This window comes from Dictyostelium purpureum, assembly GCF_000190715.1.
Source record: "Dictyostelium purpureum unplaced genomic scaffold DICPUscaffold_59, whole genome shotgun sequence".
Taxonomy (NCBI): domain Eukaryota; phylum Evosea; class Eumycetozoa; order Dictyosteliales; family Dictyosteliaceae; genus Dictyostelium; species Dictyostelium purpureum.
Window position 1 is genome coordinate 25830 of NW_003519396.1, and position 12036 is coordinate 37865.

General features: G+C 23.8%; 5 protein-coding genes across 5 annotated transcripts; 3 read left to right on the forward strand and 2 right to left on the reverse strand.

Annotated features, from left to right (window-relative positions):
• The first annotated feature begins 916 nt into the window (after nucleotides 1-916).
• On the forward strand, nucleotides 917-4466 carry DICPUDRAFT_94071 (uncharacterized protein). The gene is made up of 3 exons (XM_003285960.1): nucleotides 917-1675; nucleotides 1751-4043; nucleotides 4119-4466. Exons 1-3 carry the CDS (start codon nucleotides 1175-1177, stop codon nucleotides 4382-4384), a joined length of 3060 nt encoding a protein of 1019 aa, XP_003286008.1. The 5' UTR covers nucleotides 917-1174; the 3' UTR covers nucleotides 4385-4466.
• Nucleotides 4467-4749: 283 nt separating this feature from the next.
• On the forward strand, nucleotides 4750-5856 carry DICPUDRAFT_76918 (uncharacterized protein; the record flags this gene model as incomplete). Its single annotated transcript, XM_003285961.1, has 4 exons — nucleotides 4750-4777; nucleotides 4851-5059; nucleotides 5121-5258; nucleotides 5710-5856. The coding sequence occupies 4 exons, from the start codon at nucleotides 4750-4752 to the stop codon at nucleotides 5854-5856; spliced, it is 522 nt and encodes a 173-aa protein (XP_003286009.1).
• A 672-nt stretch (nucleotides 5857-6528) lies between these two features.
• Nucleotides 6529-7492, forward strand: DICPUDRAFT_149939 (uncharacterized protein; the record flags this gene model as incomplete). The annotated part of the gene is made up of 2 exons (XM_003285962.1): nucleotides 6529-6762; nucleotides 6836-7492. 2 exons carry the CDS (start codon nucleotides 6529-6531, stop codon nucleotides 7490-7492), a joined length of 891 nt encoding a protein of 296 aa, XP_003286010.1.
• An 83-nt stretch (nucleotides 7493-7575) lies between these two features.
• On the reverse strand, nucleotides 7576-9990 carry DICPUDRAFT_76920 (uncharacterized protein; the record flags this gene model as incomplete). The annotated part of the gene is made up of 1 exon (XM_003285974.1): nucleotides 7576-9990. One exon carries the CDS (start codon nucleotides 9988-9990, stop codon nucleotides 7576-7578), a length of 2415 nt encoding a protein of 804 aa, XP_003286022.1.
• A 216-nt stretch (nucleotides 9991-10206) lies between these two features.
• Nucleotides 10207-11237, reverse strand: DICPUDRAFT_76921 (uncharacterized protein; the record flags this gene model as incomplete). Its single annotated transcript, XM_003285975.1, has 2 exons — nucleotides 10207-10920; nucleotides 10992-11237. The coding sequence occupies 2 exons, from the start codon at nucleotides 11235-11237 to the stop codon at nucleotides 10207-10209; spliced, it is 960 nt and encodes a 319-aa protein (XP_003286023.1).
• Nucleotides 11238-12036: the final 799 nt, after the last annotated feature.

The window sequence follows — 12036 nt, forward strand, 5'->3', positions numbered from 1 at the left end:
CCAACTTATCTTTTTATTACTATCATCATCATCATCATCATCATCAAAATAGTTGTAGTTTTAAGCAAAAAATAAATAAATAACAATAATAGTAATATTCTCCTAAATAAACATAAATAACAATAATACTAGAATAGTGGACCACACACACACCCAAATTAATTTATATATATGTATATTTAGAAAAAAATATCTCTATTTATTAGTAAAATAATTTAGTTTATTTTATTTATTTTATTTATTTTAATATTTTATTAAAAAGATTTAAATTTCTTTTTTTTTTTTTCTTTTGTTTTTTTTTTTTTTGCACACAACAATAATAATAGTTATTTATTTATTTATTTATTTATTCAATTTTGTATTTGTATAATATTCCCAAATTTTAAAAAAGAGAAAAAAATAAAAACCATCTTTGAACATTTTCGTGATTTCTATTTTTAAAATTTTTTTTTTATTTTTGGTTTTTTAAAAATAAATATATATATTTATAAATATTCCCATATATAATTTAAATAAAATAATATACATTTATATATTGTTCTTTATTTAATAAAAACACACTAAAACACCCAACACACCCTCACAAAATTTCAAATTCTTGCAAGAGAAGGAACAATTATAACAACCACCTCTTAACACACAAATTAAAAAAAAATATTTACTCAACAACAACTTATACACACAAAGATAACACAATTACATTACCCATATAAATTGTTTTTCAAAAAAAAAAAAACATCACAAACTACCACTATTTATAAATATAAATACATTTGTACAAATATAACTATCAATCAAGAACAACAATAATAAAATTATTTTATTTATTATTTTTTTTTTATTTTATTTATTTTTTAAAATTTAATTTTTTTATTTCAAATTTTATAATAATTAGCAGTAATAATAAATAGATAAAATTGCAATAATAATTATAATAAAATTTTTATATTAATTTTTTAAAATCAAATAAATAAATTGGTATATAAAATAATTAAAGTTATCATTCAAATTAAATCAATATAGTTTTTTAAATAATAATAAAATAGATATTTTTTTTTTAAAATATTTATTATATATTTTTTTTTTATATTTTTTTTTTTACCAATTTCCTCTCCTAAATAAATAAAAAAAAATATATTATATATTTAATAATAGTTAATAATAAATATATAAAATGATAATTCAAGAAATAGTTTGTGTCCACGAACATATAAAGGAGCCTTTGCAAACAATACTTTTGGACTGTAAAGCAACTTTAAATCTGTTAGTTAGAGAAGAGAATTTCCAAAAAGAGTTTGAAAAGTTATTAAATGACAGTAATAGATTCCTTTCAATTATAAACACATTCCTTTCAGCACATATATTCCCAGATGGAGAGATTAAATTAATGATGGATGATAGGGAACAAAATATAACAGAGTATTCGAATACAAAGAAGTTTTATTTACAATGTTTTATTGCAAGTTTTACAAAGTTACGTAAAAATATAGCAAAGTTAATTTACTCAATTAAATCAATGGATATGCAGTACTTGAAGCAAAATCAAACCATTTTCTCATTACTAAAGCATAAATTAAACTATATTATGTTTAATGTTTTGGACTCTGCCAGATATATTATAAAAGTTTCAAGAGCCAATTTAAATGATACTTCGTTTTATTCAAGTAATGATAATGTAACTATATTTTTATTAAAAAAAAAAAAATATTTATTAAATTTAATACTAATTTTTATTTTTTTTTTAATTTAGAATATTAATATTATATCATCAGATTTTTTATTAAAAATGAAGTCATTAACAGAATATTGCTGTGATCCACCAAATGGTCTCAATAGAGTTGATTTTGCCGATTTTAAAAAGAAATATATAGATTCATTTACAACATTTATAGAATTAACAGGTGATTGTTTATTTGATATTTCAAAAGAAACAAAAGCATTAACAGAAACTTCAAATGGTCTATTAGAAGATTTAGGTATATTGTTTGAACTAACACACAGGTCAAATTCAAATACTCATGGTATTGGTGGATTTCATTTAGATATGTTGGCAAAGAGGAGTGAGATTGAAAAGTGGATTGTTGAATTGGTCGATAAGGTTAAAATTGTTATTCCTCAGTTAGTTCAATGTCACAAAAAACAACCATCCGATAATATTTTACCAAATAATATACCCCTTATTGGCGAAGAACCAAATCTTTTAGATGGTGATGATACCAGTAGTGTCGCTTCTTCTTCAGATATTAGTACATATTCAGTTGTAACAAATGGTGTCGGTTGTACAAATGGCAATGGGTTACTTTCTGTTAATGGTGCAAATAGTGGCGAAAATACTCATAGTAACCGTAGTTCAATTATTAGTAATAATGGCAGTAATTTACCAACATCTCTTTCAAATTTAGAAACATTTTTAGATACAAAAGAAAAACCACAACAAGCTCAAATCATTACCACACCAACATTTGTTACATCTACACTTACAAGCAATTCAAACAGTGCCACACCAAGTGTTAGTATTAAAGAATGGGATGCTGATTTACCAAAGATTGTTCTTTCTTTAGATCAAGATGAGGAAGAGGATCAAGATAGTCCAGTGATCTGGTCAATGTCAATTTCACAAGTTTCCTCGGATCCATTTAATAATGAAAAGCAACAACAACAGAAGCAACAAAAACAAGCTCAAGCTCAACAACAATCTGATAAATCTAATGATGAAAAGAAAAAGAAATGGTTTAGAAATCCATTTAAAAAAGAATCACCAAACTCAACACCACCACTTTCCACACAACAAGCATTATCAATTAAAATCCCACCTATTCAAACATCATCGATTTCAGTTTCAACCTCACCCAATTCATCAAATACCTCACCATTATTGACACCAAAATTATCTTCGACAAATGGCGGTAATATCGGTAGCAATGGAGCACCAAATGGTAATGCCATTAATATGAATACAAATGAAATGTCAGTGCCATTACCAAATGTTTTAATCAATCAATTTTGTAATTCAAATAATAACAGTGCTAAATTATTGGAAATTTTAGAAAACATAATCGATGAATACGATATTGAAGCACAGGAATTAGAATACTTTAATAATGTCCCAGTTGGTTTACAGGGTAAAGTTGAAGATAAATCAGTAGAAATGTTCGATTTAAATCAAATACTTTTTAAAGACTATGTTATTGAAGGAGATGGTCATAAATCAAAAAGATTTACCAATAAGCTTTCAATCGAATTTGATCATAATGAAAAACATATAGCACATTATCATTCTTGGTATCAGCAAGAGCATTATAACTATTTAGGTTTTATTCCAGAATTTGGTGGTAACATAGTTATATCAATTAAAAAAGAACCAGATAATATTTGTAACAATAGTAATAATAGTAATTGTAATAATAGTCATAATTTAACAGTATCAAGCTCATCAGTTTCATCAAACAACTCAACATTGTCCAATGGTTCATCATCAAATCGTTATCATAAAGTAATAATTAGAACTAAAAATGGCACAGAGAGATTGGTTATTAAATCATCCAGCAACAAAGAGTCTGATTTAATAAAATCGGTTATCAATTATTTGAAGGTCATCGTCAAAATCTCTTCATCATCATTAAAAATCAACAAATCAGATTGTTTAGTTCAAAACCTATTACAGTTTGAACTTGAAAATCTTAAAAGAGATTACAGTTTCTTTGTCGCATTCCAAGGTGAGGGTCAGAACACCGAATCTCAAATCCTCTCAAATGAACATGTCAGCAGAGAATTTACAGATTTCTATCGTTTCTTGGGTAAACAAGTGCCACTTAAAAATTGGAAAAAATTTGCTGGTGAATTAGATACCTCCCTACATTCATTAGATGGCCAATCAGTTATTTACAATCAAGTTAATGAAATTGAGGTTGTATTTAAAATTTCTCATATGTTATCATCATTTGAAAAACGTAAAGAAATTTTAAATAAATCTCAAATTATTATAGTTTATCACGAAGGCAAACAACCATTTAATCCAAATACTTTTAATTTACAAAATAATCGTAGGTTATTTATTATTTATAATTTATAATTTATTATTGTTTTTATTATTTACTAATATTTTTAATTTTATTTAGAAACTTTAATTGTTATTAAAAAAGTTAAAGGGGAAGATGAAAATAATATTTATTATAAACTTGGCGTTTTATATAATAATAATATGGCACCATTCACACCAATGATTCCAGAAGGTTCAATATTTAAAAAAGATTCTCAATTTTTACATTATTTTATTACAAAATGTATTAACGCACAAAATTCTTATTTATCATCCCAGTTAAATCAAACCCAAATTCAAAAAAGAGAGTATCGATTAAATGAAATTTGTTCAAAAAAAAAGTAAATAATACTAAAGATATTATTTAATATTTAATAAAAAAAAAAATAATTATTGTTATTTTTAAATTATTTATTTATAAAAATAAAAAAAGTAATTACTTCCCTATTTTAATTCTTTTTAATCAAATGTATCGATTGGATACAAATAGAAACCAATTATAAATAATTTTTTGTATTTATTTTTGGTTAAAAGATATTTTTTGATTTATTATAACCAATATTGTTTAACTATTTATAATAATAACATAATAAACAAAATCATTTAAATCCAAAATACCATTTTTTAAGTAAAAAAATATAAATTTTATGAAATTTTTTTTTTTTTTATCATAAAATTTATATTTTTTTATTTTAAAATTTATTTTAAAAATGTCAAAGGTAAAAACTTTAACATTAGGTATGGGATATAAAAAATATTATTTTGCTCACATTTATAAATTAACTAAATTAATTCATTTATTAAATATCAGCTTTTGCTTTAATCTTCTTGGTTTTATTATGTTACCAAGTTTTAACAGGGACAGGATCTGGTGTCACCTATAGGGAGATACCTTGCAGCGAAATAGAAGGAATGGCAATAAGAGTGTTTGGAAATAGTGCTGATGATTTTGGTATTTGTCGATGTGTTAGGAGTACAGAAAGAAAGGTTGTACGTTTTTTATATTTTATAATCCATCTTGTAAGTTTAACTATTTTCTTTTAAAATTTTTTTATGTTGTATTAATATTTTTTTTTTTTAGAATATAAGCGTTTTTGCATTTATTTCAATTTTGTTTAAACAATCAAAAATAAATTTAATTTTAATGGCTGGATTTGCATGTGAACGTGCTCTTGGTTTTTACACTTTTGATGATAAAATTATAAATGATTATAATTTTGTATGAAATTTTTTTTTTAATTTTTTTTTAAATAAAATTAATTTAAAAATTATAAAATCGAAGAAAAAAAAAAAAATAAAAAAAAACATTAAAATAAAACTGTAAAAAAAAAACTATTTTATTTAGAAATATTATTTTCTAGGTATTAATAAACAGGATGATCGCAACGATCAAATATTTTTCTATGGTAGTTGAGATATGGTTTCCTATAGCTTATATTACCATAGGCCGAAGATAATGATGATGGTTCACCATTGAAAATATAATAAATTGATGCAATTAAAACATATTTATATTTTTCAAATTAGGTAGTAGATAAAATCATCTTTTTCTAATGTTGATGGTCTATCAGCCAAATTATTATCTAAATTTTCGAACACCCACAACCGATGGGTCCACATTAATCTATACATTTCAAGTATTTTCTATTTCCAGAAATATAATATTTTAGCAATATTGCCTAGTTTTAGGAAATTCTGCATCAGCAACTAAAAATTCTGCATCCATAGATAAATATAAATTTTTAAGTTTTCCCCACAAAGAAAGTAAATCCTCAAAACTTAAGCCAACAATTTTTTTATGCAAGCTTTCACTATAAGTTCAATAGTTACTGATAAAATAAAAATTGGTTTAAATAGAAACATATGAGGTAAATTACATTTATTTATTATTTGTAATTACCTATTGGTGCAGAGCCCCCCTATATTATTTGCTCCTCTCCTAACAGTAATCCACCTCTTTCTCCGCCTCTTCTTCTTCCTCCACCTCTAGTAACACCACTTCCAGCAGTCATTTCTACCTCCTCTTTTTTACAATCCATGAAAACATAAATTGAGTTTGTATCTATATTTGTTATATTTGAAAGAGAATTAATTCCAGCTATTTTAAATACCTCTTGAAATAAACGAGTGAATTTATTAATTTGTCTGTATTTCCAATATGATTATTTAAAACAATTGATAATTTACACCAACTAGTGGTAATCCACCAAAATAGTAAAATTTGTAATTTTACAAAATTTTAAGAAAAATAAAAAACATTAAAAATTTTATTTAAATAAAAAACAAAAAAATCAAAAAAAAATATTTTAATACGAAACTATCCTAAAAAAAAATAAAATAAAAATATTCAACCAAATTCACTCATTTTTTTAAGTGAATTTTTTTTGGAGACCAACTGCTACATTTTCAAGTTTAAAATTTTTTTTTTTTTATAAATGCTATAAATAATATTTTTTTTTTATGGTGAGACATTAATTTTAAAAGATAAAATGAAATTATTTTTAATTTTAATTTTATCTTTATTAGGTTTGGTAAACTCACAATCATACTATGCATTATGGAATAATCCACAAAATGAATATCCAAATGCTTTTATTGGTGTAGTAGAATTATCAACAAACACAATTAAACAGCTATCTTCGATACCAAGTTGCCAACATATTGCCTCAATGTCTACATACAATGAAGTTTTAAATACTGCTTTCTTTTTAGTTACCTCAAATGTATTTATTATTTACTAATATTAAAATTAATATTTTATTAATTTTTTTTTTTTAGACTATTTAAGATGAAAAGTTGCTCTATTTATTTAATTTCGGTTCTTTACAACTTGTTTTAGTAGGATCTTATAAAACAGATGATCAAGATATTTTATCCATCCAATCATTACAAACCAATGATGAAAAAGATCTTTTAGTAGTTTATTCCTCACAAGGTTTATATTCAATGGGTTACGTCGATCTTGTTAGTGGTAATACTCAATTACTTTTATCTCTTCCAGGTACATTTTTAACTCTTTCATTTGGTAATAATATGATCTCAATACTCATTGAAGAAAATGGAATAGACTATTTCTATACTCTTTCACCAGCAAACAATACCATTACCAGCAAAAACCAATTGTATTGGAAAAGAAACCCAGAGAATAATCCATACGCTTTAACATTTATCAATACTTTTGCATCATTCTTTTTCTTTGAAAACTTTTCAAATGAATCTGTTTATTTAATGCAAGTAAATTACAGTACAAATCTTGTTCAACTAAGTCCATTTTGGTCACCTCAATTGGACATCTCAAAAGTTTGGTCTATTGCAGGTGATACAGTTAATAAATTATTTTATGTTATAACCAGCGATAGCCAAGGCACGACCTATTTAAATAAATTCGTCCAAACTGGATACTTCAACCAAGTTACCTTTCCAGTAAATGTAACAAACTTTTGGTCACTTTAAAAATAAAAAAATTTATTTAATAAAACTACAATGGTTTGTAAAAAAAATTTTTTTGTTTATTATTTGTAAATTTATTGTTTTTTTTAAAATCTATCTATTAGTTTTTTATAAATATTTGAGTCTTTGCTAACAATTCTTTTTAAATCGTATTTGTCTATTGTTCTTTCAAAGCTTTTTAATATTATTTCTACCAAATCGAAATTTTGTAACTTCAATGCTCTTTCTAAAAATATGTCAAAATCGTTTTTTTTAAATCCCAAATTATAAAAGATGGTATCTTTATATTTTGAAACTAGGTGTAAAAGTAATGGTGCGTTACCATATTCGAATATTAATTTGGAAAAATTGTCTTTAAAAGTTGATACAAAGAATGAGTCACCAGGTATAGTTTGCATATAAGCTTTTAGTACTAGGTCTATTAATTCTACATTAACTTGAAATGATGGAATTGCATTGATAAGTTGGTCGAATTTCAAAACATCCATTTTGAATATTTCATTATAGTTGCCGGTTTGAATATAAATACTTAGCAAATCTTTTGTACTTAAAAAAATTTCTACTGTACCATTATCAGTATAAACCTGTAAATTGTAAAATCTTTCGGTTGTATAAAGATAATTTTTATCTGGTTTTAATTCTATTAAGTTTTCTAAAATCCAATATCCAATTCTATTTAACTTTGGGTAAGCCTTACTTACTGTACGATATATTTTTGTTATTTTATCTAAACTGAACCTTGTACCGAATCTATTTGATCTTATTAACGAAATGATTGTATCCTGCTTGCTTTTTTCTAAATAATATGAAAAGACGTTAACCAAAGGAGTGATATCTATTTGTGTTGGAAAAGAGTAAAGCTCTGGTTTATTCATTGCCCTTAATAAAAGATCTAATGAGTTTTTGAAATCCAAAGAGTCGTAACCAAAAGGATTGCAATCTCTTGTAACCATAGAAAAGGTTCTTTTCAAGCTTGTCATAAGTTTTTCGTAGTGTTCTATTATTGGAGTTTCTGTGACATAAAACCAATAGCTGTTACCTGGTGAAAATAATAAATTTTGATGTTTTTCGAAAAAATAATCTAAAATTTGAGTGGATTTGATTGATTGAATTATTTGAGGGGCATAGTGTGCGAGCAGAGTAGAGTTTGGTTGGAGCAAGACATCGATGAAATTGATATTATTTGTTTCAAAAATTGTTTTAAATATTGTTTTCATTAAACAACCATTTTTAAATTTATTTAATACAATATTAAAATGATTTGAAAAGATTGATGGATCGATATTATTGAATTTACCAAATTTTAAAAAACTGCACATTGATTTAATTACAATATTATAATCGATATAATTGAGGAAAAATAATTCTGAGAGTTTGTTGAAAATTACTTCCTTTTCTTCAAATAATAAATAGTAGTCGAGTGGAATTTTGGTATCTACGCTTTGCAAATCCTTTAATAAAATGTTTAGGTTTTTTAAAATTAAAATTTTAATTGCGTCCATGTGTCTATTAGATGGTCTGTTATTAATTAGTGATGATTGGGTATCTAATAATTGATTAATAGTTGAACTTAATTGATCTTTTGTAAAATTGTTTGGATTTGTAATTTCATTAATTGTATTTTGATCGATACTTCTTTGGCTTAAACTAATTTTTTTCACCATTTTTAATATATGCTTTAATTTGATAGAGTCAGCAAAAGGGTTAAAGTCATGAAATCTAAAGTTTGCATAATGGCCTTTTTTAAGTAGATGATTTATCATTTTGAAAGATTGGTAATTTGTAATTGGTGGTATGTAAACGGGGTCTATTTCGACAGGATTTAAAACATTAAATGCTAATATATTATGTGCTTCGATGATTTTTGTAGATAATTCTTTACTGCTAAAATAATTTGAATAATTTTCAAAAAGCTTTTGATAAAAATTTCTATTGTATTCGTTATCCTCTTGAATGTGTCGAAAAATTAAACCAAAACCATGCTGTTGGTCTAAACTCTCATTACCAAATGATAAATAGCTACCAGATTTCACTTTATCCATAATAATTTCACTTGCATTTGGGAAGTCTCTGTAAATAATTGGCACACAGAAATTCACATCATATGTATGATTTTTTTTGGAAATTAAAAATGAAAAAACTTTTTTATTTAAATACACATTTCTAAAAATTCTCCAAAATAATATTTCTAAAGGTTCCATTTCTTTATTTAACTGATCACTATTTAAATTCATCTCTTTAAAGCTACTTATAATATCTTTATCATTTTTTATAAAATTGTTAAAGCTATTTATATAATTATTGTTATGTATTCTTTCTATATTTTTTAACCTCTTTAATTTCTTGTCACTCTCATTGTCACTTTCGCCTTCGCTCCCACTATCATTTTCTAACATGGTTTTCTTTTGTTCATCCATTTGTTGAATGATATTATAGTCTAATGCACTATCGTCATTTCTGTAATATCTTATTGATTTTTGTAAACGTCTTTTGTTACGCATTGTGGAGCTGAATGATTATTTGTTTTGCAAATAATTATAGTTAGTAATGTCGAAATTATTTTTTTAAAATACTCCATATTTTTTTATAAAAAAAAATAAAATAATAAAAAAAAATTAAAAAAATAAAAAAAATTGAAAATTAGATATTTTTTTTTTTTATGATAACACAAATATCTGAATGATTTTTTTATTAATATTTCAGGTGAATTTTTTTATCTAATTAGCAATCCAAATATTAACTGGTAAAACTTTAATTGGATAACTGTATAAAAATTTGGATTGAGAGTCAAAAACATTTAAAAGAGAATTGCCTACATAATTACTATGAACAATTGAGACAGCTTGGAAAAATCTTTGGTCATTTGGGTTTGCAAAATTTGTACTAACCATAGCATATGCCACTGTGGTTTGGAAAATATATTGAGGACCAAGAATAACTTGGATAATATTACTATTTTTCAATGTAAAGATCGATGGTGTGCCGTCGACATCCATTGAAAAATAAAAATTATCATAGCTTTCTAAATAAACCAAATCATATGGGTAACTTGAAATATTTAAAGAATTTTGGCTTGGGAATTTAAGGTTAACAGTTCCTTGTTTACTTTTTCCATCACTTGAAAATACATTGAGAGTATTGACATTATTTACAACAGAGAGAGTATAGTATTGGTTTGTTTTACCAACGAATGCAGCAGCACAAAAAATACCTTGTAAATTGTTTTCTAATTCGATAGTGTTAGTATTTTCATTAAGTTTACCAATTGCTGTATTTCCATTGCTAGTTTTAACAACAAATAACAAATCATCCCCGATTGTACTATTTGATGATACTATTGAATATACCTCTGGAGTTTGAGAAAAATCTACTGGAACTTGGACTAAATTAAGACTGTTTATATCAAATTGATATAAAGACATTTTACTTGACTTTAAAAAAAATTAATTATTAAATACATATATTTAAAATTATAATTATTAAATTAATTATAATTACTTACATTATTGTATACTAAGAATGAAATCATATTAGTGTTACTGTTGAATGTTGAATATTGATTTGTATTATAATGTTGGTAGCCGCTAAGGGTGTATAAAACTTTAGATTCGCCTGTTGGTAAATTAAACAAACCAATTATTGCTTCTCCTTTTTCATTCCATAAAGCATAGGATGGATAGGTAGCTACATGGCTAAGTACTTGACTTAATGATAAAATAAATGATAATAATAATAGAATAAACTTCATTATATGTTTTTAATATAAATTTAAAAATATGAATATATAAAAAAATATATTTTTTTAAATTTATATTTTTTTTTTCGAATTTTTTTTTTTTTGGTATTCAAAAAAAATATCCTAAATATCTTATTGATTCTAAAGAAATTTCTGTTTTTTTTTTACAAATAGAAAACCTTTCGCAAAACCCACCATTGAGTCATATCATTTTCTCAAAGAATGGAATCGTCAAATTTAAGAAATTGTATTTTATGCTCAAAACAAAAAAAGAAAATAATTGAAGATTTTGAATTTTAATATAATATTGTCTAATTAATAGTGATTAAAAATTTTCATTAGTTTCAATTTTTACCAATTATCTTTAGGGTATTCACTTTAGAAAAAATTATTTTTTATTTATTTTTATTCATTTTATAAAATTTAACTGTTGATGTAAAATAACAGCATAATAATTTTTTTAAAATTTTTTTAATTAAATTTTTTTTTTATTTTGATTATTCAAAAGAAATTTTTTTTTGGTATTCAAAAAATAATATCCTAAATATCTTGATGACTCAAAAAATTTCTGTTTTTTTTTTTTTTTTATAAAAAGAATCAATAACCTTCGCAATACCACTGAGTCATTGAAACGTTAAAAAATGGAATCCTATATGTTGTTCTTAACAAAAAAACATCTCTTAAATAATCAAGTCCTAAAATACTTAAAATTTCATATTTTTTTTTTTTTTAATTATTTTATTAAAAAAATAAATAAGAATTTCAATAAAAAATAAATATTAAAAACTTTATCGAAATATAAAACAAAAAA